General features: G+C 34.9%; 1 protein-coding gene across 1 annotated transcript; it reads left to right on the forward strand.

The window, feature by feature from the left end:
- The first annotated feature begins 152 nt into the window (after positions 1–152).
- On the forward strand, positions 153–12,612 carry LOC100376616 (tRNA (adenine(37)-N6)-methyltransferase-like). The gene is made up of 5 exons (XM_085506787.1): positions 153–275; positions 9,244–9,567; positions 10,482–10,642; positions 10,885–11,292; positions 12,207–12,612. Exons 1-5 carry the CDS (start codon positions 199–201, stop codon positions 12,425–12,427), a joined length of 1,191 nt encoding a protein of 396 aa, XP_085362913.1. The 5' UTR covers positions 153–198; the 3' UTR covers positions 12,428–12,612.
- The last annotated feature ends 4,433 nt before the right edge of the window (positions 12,613–17,045 follow it).

The raw sequence follows: 17,045 nt of genomic DNA on the forward strand, positions 1-17,045 counted from the left end.
ACAAATATAGAAGTACTTCCGGTTTTGTGTGTATGCCAACATTTATAATATCGATAATCATCTAATTGGCTTCAACTCTGACGTAAAACATAGTTCAAATGTAAAATATGGACATTCAGTTCAAATACCAAGAACATGTTGTGGTTCTGTTCGTGACCTCTAACTTCGGATTAATTCGACTCGGGTTCGGTATTCAAAATGGCTGCCTCCATTGAAAGTGCCGGTGCCTTAGAAAAAGAAATTAGAATTGCTCGAAATGAATTGAAAAACATCAGGTATGTTCCTGATTATTGTACTAAGTATGGTGTGTCTAATTGGAGTTGCTAACAGCTGTAAATACCATTGTGCAAATAGTTTTTTTTTATATCAAATCGTTTTCTATACGTCATTATCGCTAGCATCGTGTACGTAAACATGTACACAGAGCTACATTATTCTACACGGTGTCCGCCGAACTCGGCTGGCGGTTGAAGTCGGCCAGTTTATGTAGGTGTTATTGGCTGAGAGTGTTGTTGATTTCAGTCATATTACGGTAAAAAATAAAATACTGAACGATGTTGTAGATTTCAGTGACGCAGCAGTGATGTGTCATATCACGGTAAAAAATAAAATACACTGGCGACCAACATTATTCGTGTTGTTTGGTTTATTGAAACACTTAAAATTCCTCAGAAGGAATTAAAATGGTTACACCAACTGCTAAAACACATATATAAAACATACAAATTTTACAAGAATTACTGTCTAAAGCACAACAATGGTTTATAAAATAAATCAACAAGTTAAAAATTACAAACAAACGATTAATAAATGTTAGTAATAATATTGGGGAAAAAAAATAGATGAAATAATAATAATAAAAAAAGCAATAAACAGTAAATCAATGAAAGATGGACCATGTTACCATAGACCATGGAGGTAACATGCATGGCCCTACCATAGAGGTAACCTCCATGGCCCTACCAACACAGGATGAACATAGACCCACTGTCTTTTGATCTATGTGCGTTGCCACTATTTACTTTCTACTTGAGATTAATTAATGTTTATTAGCTTTTTACTGCAGGCTCTTGACTCTTATCAGACTAATCCTGCGCAATTGACATCGCGTAACTACTCCCCAGACGTGGAATGCTGAACGTTTCGTCCCCGGACGTTTCGGCTCTGGACGTTTCGCTCCCGCACGTTTTGGCCTAAGAAGTGTTCGATGGTAAGATGATCTTAGCCACGGAGTGAAAATATTCTAAATGAAACTATAAGGAAATATGTCTTACAATCAATGATTTCTTTACGTTTGCTTCTTCTACAATTTGTGCAGTTGCATGTAATAGCATTCTTGTCTTGTTGCGAATGTGTGCTTGTTTACTCACTCGTCACCTGGCACTTTTAACATTAGCTGTACAGTAGATCTGCATTTCTCGTTTGTAAAATAGCTTAAGCAGTTAAAACTATATGCTTAAGCAACTATGTATTAAATATTTCTGTAAACAACTCTATACCGACATCATAGACTATGTATTAAATATTTCTGTAAACAACTCTATACCGACATCATAGACTGTATTAAATATTTCTGTAAACAACTCTATGCCGACATCATAGACTATGTATTAAATATTTCTGTAAACAACTCTATACCGACATCATAGACTATGTATTAAATATTTCTGTGAACAACTCTATGCCGACATCATAGACTATGTATTAAATATTTCTGTAAACAATTCTATGCCGACATCACATAATAGACTATGTGCTAAATATTTCTGTAAACAACTCTGTGCTGACATCCCGTAATAGACGATGTGCTAAATATTTCTGTAAACAACTCTATGCCGACATCACGTAATAGACGATGTGCTAAATATTTCTGTAAACAAATATATTCCAACATCACGTAATAGACTATGTATTAAATATTTCTGTAAACAACTGAATGCCGACATCATGTAATAGACTATGTATTAAATATTTCTGTAAACAAATATATTCCAACATCACGTAATAGACTATGTATTAAATATTTCTGTAAACAACTGAATGCCGACATCACGTAATACACTATGTATTAAATATTTCTGTAAACAACTAAATGCCGACATCACGTAATACACTATGTCTTGAATATTTTTGTAAACAAATATATGCTGACATCACCTGATAGTAGATTTTACATTTTGTACAAATGTGAGAAATATTTTATGCAAATGATTAAACACGTAGACAAAGTCGGGAAAGATCCATCAAACTGTGTAACAGGTAAGTGTGAAATGGTTCGAATAAATTATTAGATATAAAAAAGTCGGCAAACACTAATTATCTTTGAACTTGGGGTATAAATAGAGGGAAATCGTTTAATATCAACAGTTGATCAAACTTATTACGACTAAGGGAGGAGGGCGAAAGTTATGTTTGGATGTATTTATGTATGTATACCAAGAAGGGAGAATCAAGACAAGCAGACCAGATGACATGGCGCTGTATTAAGCGAGATCCTCCAGTAAGATGCACTTCATTACTGAAGACCACCAAGATCCAGCAATCACTATTGATCACTGTCACCCACCAGATGACATGGCAGTCAAGATTACCAAAACCAGAGAAGACATGAAACTGAAAGCTGGTACAACTCTGGACAAACCGAACCAGATATTTACATTTGCCAATGCTGAACTTCCAGATGATGCCTAGGCACGCATGCCAAGTGCAGAAACATGTAAACGTGTTTTAAGAAGAGAGCGTGCAGCCCACAGACCTCGGGACCCGTAGTCATTGGCAGAACTTAGCATCAACGATGAATGGGCAATGACATCTGGTGAAAATCCAGTTAGATTCCTGTTACATGATAACCAAGATGAGCATGAACGCATTGTTATGTTTGCTACTGAACAACATGTTCAGAAACTAGCAATGTCAGACACATGGTGTATGGATGGCAATTTTTCCATGTTGCCTAGAATATTTATGCAACTGTATGTAATTCAGGGAAGAGTCTCTAATGTGTTTCTCCCATTGGTATATATTTTATTGCAACGAAAAACACAGAGCAGTTATGAGGCAGTGTTTCAAGTATTAGAGGAATATGTCTGTGACCCATCGGTGGTTATCATTGACTTTGAACGAGCTGTGGAACTTGCTATACATTCGCTATTTGGACCCCATTTACAAATTCGCTACTGTTTTTACCACTTAACACAGTCAACCTGGAGAAAAATACAGAGGCTTGGACTAATAAACATGTATCAAACAAATGAGGAATTTCGATTATTTTGTGGAATGCTTAATGGCCTTGCGTTGCTGCCAATCGAGGAAGTCCAGGAAGGAATGGAGTATATTAAAGACAACATGCCTTGAAGAAGCTGATACATTGTTAGAATACTTTGGCTGAACATATGTTTTGGGTCATTTAAGACAGCAACCATTACCACACCAAGATGGGCTGGAGGACAATGTTGCCCCTATCAGAATTCGTCGTATCCCACCGATTTTTTCACCAAGTGGGTGGAATTTACACCAAGCAACATTTGATGGTGAGCCACGCACAAACAACATATGTGAAGGTTGGAACAACAAACTGTTGTCCCTAGTTGGTCACCAACACCCAAGTATATGGAAGTTCGTAGAGTTTCTCCAGCCCCCCCCCCCCAGCTTTATCCTAATGTGATACCAAGTAAAACATAATACTGGTATTGTTATGTAATAACACCCGACCAAAAAAATAGTTTTTCCAGAATATGTTCTCAATAAACCTACAAGACACAACGCATTGTTAAAGTTGTGGTGTCTGTTATATTTAGTTGAAGTAATTTGGCTTCTTACATGTAATTAAATCCAACAATAATAGGTGTCAATTATTACAATTGTTAATGTGTTTCGTCTTCAATAATAATAATATTAATAAAGACGTAATAAAAAAGGACATGAATATAGTCTACTACGTCATGTCGGCATCGAGTTGTTTACAGAAATAATTAACACATCATCTATTAAGTGGTGTCGGCATATATTTGTTTACAAAAATAGTTAATACATAGTCTATCAGGTGATGTTGGCATATAATTGTTTACAGAAATATTTAATAATAGTCTCTATTCTGGCCAAAAAATCACTTCCCGCTCCAGAATAAACCGAGTTGACACGACAGCGCAATTACCACCATACATTGTATCAAAAACACGAACTCCTAATGTATTCACGTCATTATCTTTGCCAACAACATTTACCTTAATCAGCTCATTAATTTCTGTGAACCGTCAACACTTATTGTTATGAAATAATGGATTTCAACACTTATAACGATAGGTGTGAATTTCACTAGAAAGAAAGTCATTGTGTCCTCTTATGTCCATCTAGTATAGTAACAATATATTAAAATATATTAACGCTAATTTCACATACTCCCAGAGTACTGGAGATCGTTTATTTTATAAAAGAGAGCCACGGGCCGAAACGTCCGCCCTGGCCGAAACTCTTGGCCTAAACGTCCGAGCCGAAACATCCAAAGCCGAAACGTCCGCCCACCGTAGACATGAGTGAGGCTTCGCTTGCAAACAGGAAATGAAACAACTCAAACACCATGAAACGATCTATACTTTACTAACAACAAACCATGTCAAAAACATGTGTTCAGAGATTTGGGCCAATGAAATTACAAATGAAAACAATTACTTGGAGCAAGCATGCAACCACTTTTACCAGTTTATTTTAGGTGTTAGTAAAGTAACACCATTGATTGGTATAAGAGGTGAAATTGGTAGAATCCCTAAAGGGATTAAGGAAAATTTATCACTAATTAGTCCCCGTTCGGACGCAGTCTTTCATGATCTGATTCAAGATGGCCGAATGGCGGCCATTTTTGTGCTAACAAATCATCAAAATCGAGCATTTCCCGGTTGTTTACAGATGGATTTTGTTCAAACCTTGTATATACGTTGGACATTATAGGACCTTGATGCACATCATTTTGTTTTACGATCTGATTCAAGATGGCCGAATGGCGGCTATTTTGTATTAATCAATGTGGTTCTCGTGCCATATCTCCAATATATTGTTTTGACTGATTATGTTCAAATTTTAAATATTCATTATACATCATGTCATAGATATATTAGTTTGACGATCCTATTCAAAATGGCCGAATGGTTGTCATTTTTGTACTAAAAAATCATCAAATATCAAGCATTTCTGGCATTTATGGATGGATTTCGTTCAAACTTGGTACATACATTAGACATTACGGGTTCCTGATGCACGTCATTTTATTTTTCAGATCAGATTCAAAATGGCTGTCTGGTGGCCATTTTGTTTTAATGAATGGGTTTCCAGACCCATATGTCTGACTTGTTTTGTCTGATTATGTTCAAATTTTTAATATTCATTATACATCATGTCACAGATATACGGATATATTGGTTTGATGATCTTTTTCAAAGTGTGCTATTTTTGTGCTAAAAAAATCCTCGAATATCAAGCATTTCTTGCATTTATGGATGGATTTTGTTCAAACTTATAACACACGTTAGACATTACAGTTTCCTGATGCATGTCATTTTATTTTCAGATTGGATTCAAAATAGCTGACTGGCGGCCATTTTGTTTTAATGATTGGGCTTCTAGAGCCATATCTCTTAAATACTTTGACTGATTATATTCAAATTTTATATATTCGTTATACATCATGTTATATATATATATATACATGTATTCAAAATGGCTGATTTTGAATGCTGTTCCAGAGCAATATCTCTCAATATGGACAAGTACTTGTTTGAGGATCAGATACAAATGTCAATCATTTTAATGTTAAAAAAATCATATTCCTGACATGGTTATATTCCAGCTATATTACTATAAACATAACTATATATCTCAAATTTGATAACTAACGGGGACTGTGCCATGTATGGCTTGTTAAATATTGGCATAGATTGTCTTTGTTACCTGAAAATCATATTCTAAAATGTGCACTTAAACAAGAAACAGTGTCTTCAAACTCAAGCTGGATAAAACATGTTAAAACAATTCTTGGACATGGTGACCTATCTGAAGTAAAGAAAATATATAATGTGGAAAACATCACTGAATTAACAAAATTGTTGAAAGAAAAATTAAAAAATAAATATATACAAACATGGAATCAGCAACTTAGTCATGTCCCAAAAAACGGAAATCCAGGAAACAAATTAAGAACGTATAATTTGTTTAAAATGGAATATGAATTTGAAGGATATTTAACAGAAATTCAGGACTTCAATTTGAGAAGAATGGTTACCAAGTTTTGACTTAGTGACCATAATTTGGAAATAGAATTAAGCAGGAGAAAATTTCCAAGAATTGAGGCAAACAACAGATTGTGTAAAAAATGCAACACAGTTACTGTAGAAGATGAAAAACATTTCACCCTTGACTTGTTGCTTCTTCACTCAAGAAAGAAATACCTTCTTAGAAGACTGTAAATTAAAAATGTGTAATACAGCTAACCGAAATTTATTGTTCACTTACATTTTAAATACTGTAGAATACTTTATTTTCGCTTGGAATTTATTTTCGCTGAAGGGATGATTCCGTGAAAAGAAAATCCAGTGAATATACTTTTTTTCCTATATTTCACATTAAACTTATCAAAAATCAGTGAAAATAAATTCCATACAAAATGCCCAAAACGCCTCTTCAGCAAAAATTAATTCCAGCGAAAATAAAGTATTCCACAGTAGTAGTACTGCACTTGCAAAATACTTAAAAAACACAATTTATAAAATCTAATTGTGAATCTGTATTTTATATATACCCTTTAGTTTGTTTTGTTTGTAATTTTGAAACTTGTTTTTGTTTTTTTTGTGACGGTGCAGTTAGGGAGAGTTCCCGGTTGGCTGAAAGGTCAGCTAACAGATGTGATGAATTGCGCATGTCTATTGACCTGTCACTGAAACTGCGCAACTCTTGTATTATGTCACAAAATATTTAATTTTCCGTACCAGAGCTATGCTCTCGTGAAACAAAATGTTTTTTTAATACTTGGTGTTCATCCTGTGTTGGAAGGTCCATGTTTTTACATAGCAGAGCCAGACAGTCACTGATGCAATGTCTGTGTTTCTATGTAATGTCTGTATTCCTTTACATCACAAGAGGGACTATGATTACACACAGAATCTTGAGTAATATTTCCTGTGGTTGGCTGCTGAAGTCAATACATGTACGCTCATGGGATGCAACATTTATGTTCAGATACAGGACATTATCCTTGCTCAAAATAATTGAAATTATTGAAACAGTTCAGTGATGTAATTCATGCAGATATCATTTAAATTGGGGTTTACCGAATTGATAGCGCTTACACGCTCATTGTTTGTACACTTGTGCATATCGCGTGACCTGGGGTCAACAAACTGGAAGGTAGGACAGATTTTGAACCCTCCGAACACGCGGAATCGCAGTGCACCGTACATCACTGTTTCCCCTGAAATAAAACTGCATCTTAAAACTCATACCAGCCTCTGAATATTTGCACACTATTCTGCCTGAGCAAGAAAAACGAGCATGCAAATTACTTTGGCTATAGCGTAATATTTTCATATTTATTGCGGGTATTTTGGGAGTTGAAAATCCATGTCACGGTCATATATTTACTCTGTGAAGCACACACATACCATCTCTATTTCAGTTCATTTTCTCTGAAAATCCACGTTTCTCAGCTGTCTTAAATAGTTCTTCTAGCCTCCCTTGTTTGAACCCACCCATACTTACTCTGCTATCTTTAAAAAAAACTGTTTAAATATGCCACATATTCCGGATTGCATGTCTACCAGTGCTCTTTTGACTTTTTATATTTTTGTCCTACCCTCGCCTGTTGCTATGTAAGTTACGCATGCGTAAATAGAATTACATCACGTCTGACGCTAATTCGGAAACCGGGAATTAATCACCCTTGCTCCGAAACTAATACTAATCACTAATACTTGTATATTAATGTACGATTAGATAGATCACTATTTTCCACTCCAGAATGAACCGATCGAATATCTTTAAACAAACCTATACTGCCAACACTTATTGTTATGAAATAACATAACGATGGGTGTGAATTTCACAATAAAAGAAAGTCATTATGTCCTGTTATGTCCATTACGTATATTAAGAATATAAAAGTACAAATGTAGTAAAACATTGCTTTCTTATATGTTACCACCACAGATTGGGAGATATTTCTGTATGGCTTCACTAATGTCGGCAACATTATTTGTAACGTTAATTTCAAATACTAAAGATTGTTTATTTTACAGAATCACAGGCCAAATTGTCTGCCCTGGTCAAAACTCTTGGCCGACACGTCTGAGGCCGAAACGTCTGGCATTCGTTTCTAGTTGTGTAAAAATAACAATATATTTAAATATATACAGATTTTACAGTAATCATAGTTAAAATGCCTGAAGATTTTTGTATATTCCTAACAAGTTTTGCTGTTCCTTAGCCTGTGCTAACCACTGTTTCCCTTGTGCATATTAGCCTGTACTTCATGTAGTGTGAACACTACTTATGTGTGTGTGTGTGTGTGTGTGAACCATATCTTGATTTTTGATTTTAGTATTTGTGTTTACAATTGAGAGTTTTGTGTCTCTTACATGTCATTTACTCGTCAGTTTGTCCATCCGTCTGAGTGTTACAAGCTGTCTGGTTACGTTCATGGATTTGTAGGAACGATATGATTATGTGGCATAGGCTGGGCCCATCTTAACAAAGTTAAGAGCAATTATGGCTCTAATAAATCTTAATTTAGCTGAAGTGTCAACACACTCATTGTGAGAATACCGTATACTTTTTTTTAACTTTTATCAGTTCAAGTCAGTAGTACATGGGGCTGCCTAGATAAGGGTTAAATTTACTGCATCTTTAATTAGCGAAAGTACAGGGTAGCTAAATTAATCAAAATACTGTATTTTCTCTTATGGAAGTGTTTCTATGGTTAAAATAAAAAATATCACAACAATTGCAATTTTTGGTTTATGTGTGTTTCTATTGGAGATGCACTTCTAATAGAGCAAATACAGTAACTTATTAGCTGAAAAGATGTGTTTTATAGTATGGTGTATGCCAGTTTAAAAATTACTGTAAATCAACTGAATTTCGTGACACAAACTCCATTAAATAATCAAACTGTGATGATTTCTAGGAGTGAAAATTAAAGATGTATGTCAAGAATTTCAATTGCAGTACGAATACCAAATCTTCATGCATTTACTTCTGTAGACAGCAAGTGGAAACATTGAAGAAAGTGTACAGAAAAGATGTTGATAAAATTACAGAAAGTCTTGCTGGAGTTGCAGATTCTAGAAACGATCATTCATCGTACAGCACACAGTCTCAACCTAGACAGCAAGTATCATTCAGCACAACACACTCTCATCTCGGCACACCCATTGGATATATCAAATCTTGCTTCAAGAGTAAAAATGGAACACCTCGTCAACCAACTATTTGTTCTCGTTCCAAGGCAAAGCTACAAATTCTGCAAAGTGCTTTCAACAATCCTGCACATGCACTTGAAGGTTTGCAACAGTTTTCTCATCTATGGTGAGTTGTGAACTGGAATTCTGTTTGGCTTTGCATTATGCTGTGCTTGCTTCATTCCTTTAGTAGTTCTGATACTTTATATGCTATACTAGAAGCACACATAAACATTTTCATTTATTGTGTGCTGGATAACATTTTTTCATACACTTAAAATTTCATACAAGCATGAAAAATCCAGCATCTTGTAATCAGAGACATGGTTTGCTATACAATGTACCATCAACAGGGATTTTTCTAGAAAAAAAACTGCAAGAGGGACCACTGCAATTCAGAGGCGCTGCCAAGTGGGGGAGATAGGGTTCTCCCTACCAGGGTGTAGAGTTTTTGATAATTCTAAGTTAAAATGGAGCTATCAGACAGGTCACAGTTGAAGACTGTGGCCACATGTGATCCCTGGTCAATCAGAATTTTATGGTTGCCAGAGGATCTGCTCCCCAGGGTAAGGGGGCACATGGCCATGGCATGAGGGCGCTGCGCCCCTGTTCCCTTGTTTAAAAAAATCACTGATCAATGCTCAAGGTATGACTTATTTTGACCATATGCACTACAGTGGTAGTCAAAAATCAGTTTGCTCTGCCTTCAAAACATGCAGTATTAGGATTGGAAGACATACACCTGCAATAAGCACTTAAGACAAAAAGTCAGGAGGGATAGCAGTGAATACAATATCCTGAAATGTTACCCTGCGCAAAAATATTTAAAAAAAACAAAAAAAACAAGCAATAACATTGTAAGAATATACTTTATTTTTAATTAGTTAAAATATGGATAAGCAAAATTAGCTAAAATAACATACTTTCTAGTCATGTTTTACAGTATTATTATAATATTATGCATACTCATTCCTCTCTGTTTATGCACTCATATTCAGTGGCTAATCAGTATCTCAAATATTGATTTTGATCTTTTCACAGGATAATATTCATTTTTCATCGTAATGGTCCTAGTAACTACACCAAAGCTAAGGTCAAACCACCCAGATTGGATGGTGCGAGAGTTGGTTTATTTGCCTCACGTAGTCCACATCGACCTAATCCTATAGGATTGACTTTGGTTCATATAGATAGCATACAAGGTAACAATAGTAATAAATAGTATCTCATTTGGGATGAAAATAAAAATACAATAATGTTTGAAAAAACAAGAAAAAAAGTTAAAAATGGTATCGAAAAAAAAAACAGCAAAAAAAATTGAATTTACATCTTTCTACCCAAGTGTAAATACTAACTCACTCACTGTTAACATGTTTTAAGAGCAGGAGATAAAATCAACAGTTGCACTATCAGTGGACATAATCTATCTTACTTTGATTGACAGGTGATACCATCCACATGTCAGGTATTGATATGATTGAGGGAACACCAGTATTAGACATTAAACCTTACATTCCTACATACGACATGCCAAAAGACGCTGCTATTCCCAGTGATGTGAATGATGACATCAGTCAAGTTACTGCAGAGACAGAAGAACTTGACATGTGCAATCAAGATGTGTGTAAAATTGATGGGTACACGAATAATGTTCAACTCTCTGAAAATGCCAAATCCAAAAATGGTGATGATCCACTGAAAAAATCTGATAAATTGGATGTGAATTTAGACAAACCCTCAACAAAAGTAGCGGATTGGATTGGTGAACCACCAAGGAAGACTTTGAATGTCAGATTTACATTAAATGCAGAACAAGACCTACAACGCTTCAGACCTGCAGGAAATATAACAGGTATTTAATGTTTATCATTGATACACAAAAATATAGTAGCAGAAGACACCCTTCCTCTATGCATTTTGTTTGCACTCCGACAGTACGTCGTTACATCGACCTCCGCTGCGTGACTGTCGATACTCCCACTGTACTGTCTTTGTGCATACTTTGCGCTATCCTCATAATAATCTCATATTATAATGACAATAGTCGTGTTCACGCTACACATGAAGTACGGGCTAAGATTTAAGCTAATCTTGTATTTTTGCACATTAGATCATCCCAAATGCCAGTTCACGCCTGGGAGAAAACAGTGGTTAGCACGGGCCAAGGAATGCCCAATATACAAAAATCTTTAGTCATTTTAACTATGATTACCAGTACAGTAACTTGGAAGGTATACATAAAACAATACCAAAGCAAATTTAGAAAGTGCAGATTGCAGAATAATGGGAAGTAGCACAGAGTCACAGAGCACTGCAATTCAGCAGCGCCACCAAGTGGGGGAGATTCTATCTACCAGGGTGTGGAGTTTTTGATAATTCTAAGTTAAAATGGATCATTCTATGGCTTCCTTGGGACCAAAATTACTATCAGACGTGTGATCCCTGGTCATTCAGAATTTTATGGTTGTCAGAGGATCTGCTCCCCAGGGTAAGGGGGTGCATGACCATAGCATGAGGGCGCTGCGCCCCTGTTTCCTGTGAACATATAAAATAACAATAGTACCGGTACTTATTATTTACTGCAAAGTTTTTGAATGTAAAACAATTAGTTTTATAATATATAAACTTACACTGTAAATAGACGGGTCTGATTCTTATAATCCTCACTAGGATATTTACACTTTTATTGAATATAAATTACACTTGGTTTTGAAAAAATATGAAAGTAACTAAAATATTTTTGTTTCTATATGTAATTGTTTTCAGGTGCAGAAAAAAACGACTTTGTATTCGACTTTTTTGAGGATGCACTTGAAGCTAAGAAAGCCATTAGAGACATTCTTGAATCTGATCCAAGATCTACTTACAGACGATATCAGTGTAAAGACAGTCTTTATTACTTTACTATTGACACTATGCATATCACATGCTGGTTTGATGACAATGTTGTAGAAGTGGTTAAAATAAAACCTGCTCAGAGAAGATAAACCTGTACAAGTATAATCACACAAGTGGAGTGTGTTTATGATAGTGAATGCCATTGTGTGCAGCATCTTGCAAAACATCTTCACTATGCCTTACCATGCCTTGCCAGATGCCTTCAATAATAAAAGTGAAATATTTAAAAATGGTTGCTTTGAATATATTATATTTAATTTACATAAATACAAAAGGGTCTTTAGTGTGTAATTTTCTCATTAATAATTCAATACCTATCACATGACATTGAAAGTATCATTCAAGTACTTGTAATTGCAGCATTCAGAATTAATTGTTATCACAGGTGCACCTAACTCACTAATGTTGTCCATATCCAGATGGTAGCATAACCTTGTGTATTGTTGTGTTCCCATCCTCTGACCACCAGTTGCCATTTCTGCAGCAATGTGATGGTCATGTACTACCAATACGTATAGCAGATCCAGTTACATTTACCACAAAACATTACAATACTTTAACATTTGATCACAATGTGGTGCACTATTGTCACCCTCTAATTATGAGGCATATCTGTAACGTAAATATTCATTGATATTTTTCTAATCTGAGGGTCACCCATCAATAAAAAAAGAATTTTTCTTGCATATTTATCTGCTTGACATGATGAAAGCTGTTAATTGCTCATTAGCTAATTCGCATAACAATGAGCAGAACAACTTCTCATGAATGATATACGATCTGGAGTGCAAGCTCACCAAATGCACAAAATAATTCCAAATTGCTTAGTGATATTTGAGAAGTCATCTTCAGACAGACTGAACTCCACATAAATGCATTAATTCTGGTAAAATATGTTGCATTTCATATCCCACATCTGCGGTTGAATTTTTTATAGGGTCTCAAGTTTTCACAAATTGACACTGATAGCGCTGTTTGAACATAAACTGAGTTACAAGCAGCTCTTATGTACAATGATACAACATATCTGTAAATGTTGGTGAAAACCCTTTAAATTTTGAGTAACTTGGTTAAAAATAAAATCAAGCAGCCAATAACTTCACCAGAGGAATGAATTTCGTCATGAAATTAAAGATATTATCAATATCATCACAAATGCTTATAAGAAGACAAAAAAACAAGCCAGAAGACTGATTGGCTCGGGACACAATCAGTTTGTTGGTCATTGCCATGGCAATGGTAGGACATGATTTTTGTGTCGAATTTTGTATCAATATCATGAACAACACACAGACGTAGTTTGAAAAGACATGAGAGTTAAATCTATGCATAATAATTATCCATTTTTTTCAAAAAAACAATTATTGCATTTTTGCATTAGTTTTGGATTGAAATTACAACATACTATTTGATGATTGCGTTCTTCATTTGTACTTCATATGTCTCCAATACGTTCAGAAAATTGACGAAAAAGTTACTTCTGCGTCAAATTCCCTGGTAAATATAAAAAAAGCAAATATTGACTTTGCGTACATACTCAAGTAGACTGGCGCAGTCGGGGCGATTAATTTGTTTTTGTAGTTTGTAGTTTAAATATTAAAAATAAAATAAAATCGCGAAATGGAGGTGTTAGCGCGATTTCGCAGTTAGGGGGGATTTCGCGCTAACACCTCCATTTTGCAATTTTTTTTTATTTTATTTAAACTACAAAAACGAATTAATCGCCCCGACTGCGTCAGTCTAATACTCAAGCAGAGTAGAGTGAGATACGTACTCTGAGATTTTTACTTCAGGACTTGTGGAAGAGATGCATTTGCACAAGATTTTTCCACCTAACTAAATTACAGGTGTTACTTGCTTTTTCACGTTTCAACGTAATCCACCCAGCCAATTAGCTAACTTGTGTGTAGACTGACTTGCAGAAACAGAGACAACTGGATGGACGTAGTGATTATAAAAAAGCAATCCCAGCTGGGAGCGAATCGCCCAAAAGAATAAATGTTCACATAGTCACTAACCTCTGTTGATGACTATCAACATTGGATGAATGACATTTTGGTCTACACTTTCGGCCCGGACATTTTGCAGAAATCAGACTTTTTGTCCGTGTGCATGTTTTTTACAGATTGAGTTCATGCGTAAAATATTAGTTCAGTATATTTATTTTCTTGCACTTAATATTCGTGCGTTATAAGACGGTATATTTATTTAGATATACTAACTCGTGCGTTGCAAGCACGGACTAATTCTTTTCTTGCACTAATAACTCATCTGTTACAAGTTATGCTAAATAATATTTCCCCAATGAACTCAATTGGCATAACAGTAATAAAATAGGCGCGCCATCGAAAAGACCGGGTTGGCAATGGTAGCCGAAACCGCTAAAATAAATGCACAGATGACGAAATATTGTTTTAGGGAACATTTTAATATAACTCCCAAAAATATAAAAAAAGACATGAAAGTGAAACTCTTAATAGAAGATGGATTGAGGACATTAACAAAAATTGATAAAATTAAAATGTTGAAAAATATATTCAACATAAAATTAAATTTAAATATAATTAGTCAAAGTTTTAATTAATTGATAAAAAGCGAAATACATGTAGATGAAACAATGGAAGGATGAACTATTTGATGTGTGTTATTTTTTTAGTATAATGGATGTACGTCATAAATCTAGTTGGTTGAGATTGGTCTTGCACCCCCAATAGTGTATTCTTACATTATTTGTTTTCTGCCACATGAACAGAATAGAATAATGCTTTATTACATCTTTAATGAAATCTGACATTTCAGTTTTGGTAATTGCTGTATTAAAACTTTTTGAAATGAACTACAGTACAATTAAAACTACACATACAATACAATAATAGATTTCAAATAAACAACAACTAAATCACACTGAAAATATAGCACAACAATACGAGCTATTTGGATTTCCGCTTGTAATTGGAAACCTCAAGAACGTTGGACCATTAAAGCTAATATTGTATCTGCACGGATGCTGTTACGAATACCGCAACATTCACGGTAACGTAAAATGACGTACGTGATTCTATCTGCATAGATGCGGATACGGTCTCAATGGCTTCATAGCCGATTCGACCCGCAGCATCAAGGTACGCATGTCGGAAGAGAAGGATTTTTCTAATTACGTGTTCCCCGTCATGGCTAAACGCGATTGAAATTGTTATAAATATACGCTGACTATACTATCTAGTTGAAGAATTGTTTTACTAACATAATGATAATTATTATGTTGGTCGTATATGTTGGTGATATGCAATTAATAATTATTTTCTTGTTTTCTATATGCAATTTCCAGTTGATATATAGCAACGCCTCTATATTTTGTAGAGATAACGCCCTCTATCGGCAAACCAAATTTACTAAATCATGCAGAACTCAAGCAATGTCGTGATAATCACGTCTGATTTATTTTCATGGTGTTGTTTAGAAATATATCACAAAAGTTTATACAGAAGGTTTCGTCTTATCATCGCCATCGAGTATTGTAAACCTGACAATAGTACGTATTCAGACTCAGCATGGCCCATATTTTACCAATGTAGCTTGGACGAGAAATGTAGTTTTTACGGATGTATTCCCGTATACATGGAATCAAACCCAACACATTACCCCGTGTCGCATGCGTGTCTGTATGTCGTATGCGGTGATTATGGAATCTTTGATTTAGTGTTTCAGTACCACCTCCATGGCTCCATAAAAAGTTCTCCGTCGCATGCACAATCAATCAATTTAAATTGGACCGAAGTCACAAACACTTTGAAGTCAATTTACTTCTATGTAGCCTCCCCCTATAAATACATAGAGACTGTTCTTAAAATTGGGGAATGTGTCTATAGTATATATAACAAACAGTACAGTGATGTGCACATTTATGTATAACCAGAAATATATTAAGTATACCTAATTAAAACAGAAAATTAGTTATTGAATAAGAAGTCAGGATAAATACAAACTAGACTGGGTGTTATATATTTATTACACTGGTGATTGTCAGACTGAGTATTTATAATAACATCTTGAAAGCGGGTAAGCCCTAAAGAACCAACTACCGGTATATCTTGTGTTTCTAATAACCGTGCACATGATTCAAGCACCCTCTTTAGACACCGTTGTGTTAAGTTTAGAGAAAAACATCATCATAATATGCTGTAGATTGTTACTGACAAGACCTGACATAAAGTTTGTAATCAAAGCCTGTTGCTGAGTGAAAGCTCACATATTTGTCTTTATTGTATTCACATAAAGAGGTTGCCTTAATAAACTAAGAGATAAAAGTCATACATGTAAATTGTTAAACTTGGTGAAATAAAGGTACGTTGCCGCAATAAGAGTATCAATAGTGACCCAGAGAAAAAAATACATGTTAAACTTCGGCTTGAACATGGTTCTTACTGATATGTTGCGTAAGTTGAATAATATCAAAAATACCAGGCCCAGTTTGAGAGATTGAAATGTATAATAATAGGCATGATGAAATATTATAACTCAAGACAACTAATATTAGTTAGTTAGTTGTCAGAGATTATAACAAGGGGCGCAATGATTTTAGCTAGTGAGAAAATCACTCTCCATCACTCTACACCATTTCTTATCTTACCCATTTGTATATCGAAAAAACAACAACAACAACAATAACAATAACAACAATAAACAACAATAAATAAATAAATAAAC

The sequence above is a fragment of the Saccoglossus kowalevskii genome, chromosome 13, assembly GCF_978046115.1.
Source record: "Saccoglossus kowalevskii chromosome 13, keSacKowa6.1, whole genome shotgun sequence".
In the NCBI taxonomy this organism is placed as follows: domain Eukaryota; kingdom Metazoa; phylum Hemichordata; class Enteropneusta; family Harrimaniidae; genus Saccoglossus; species Saccoglossus kowalevskii.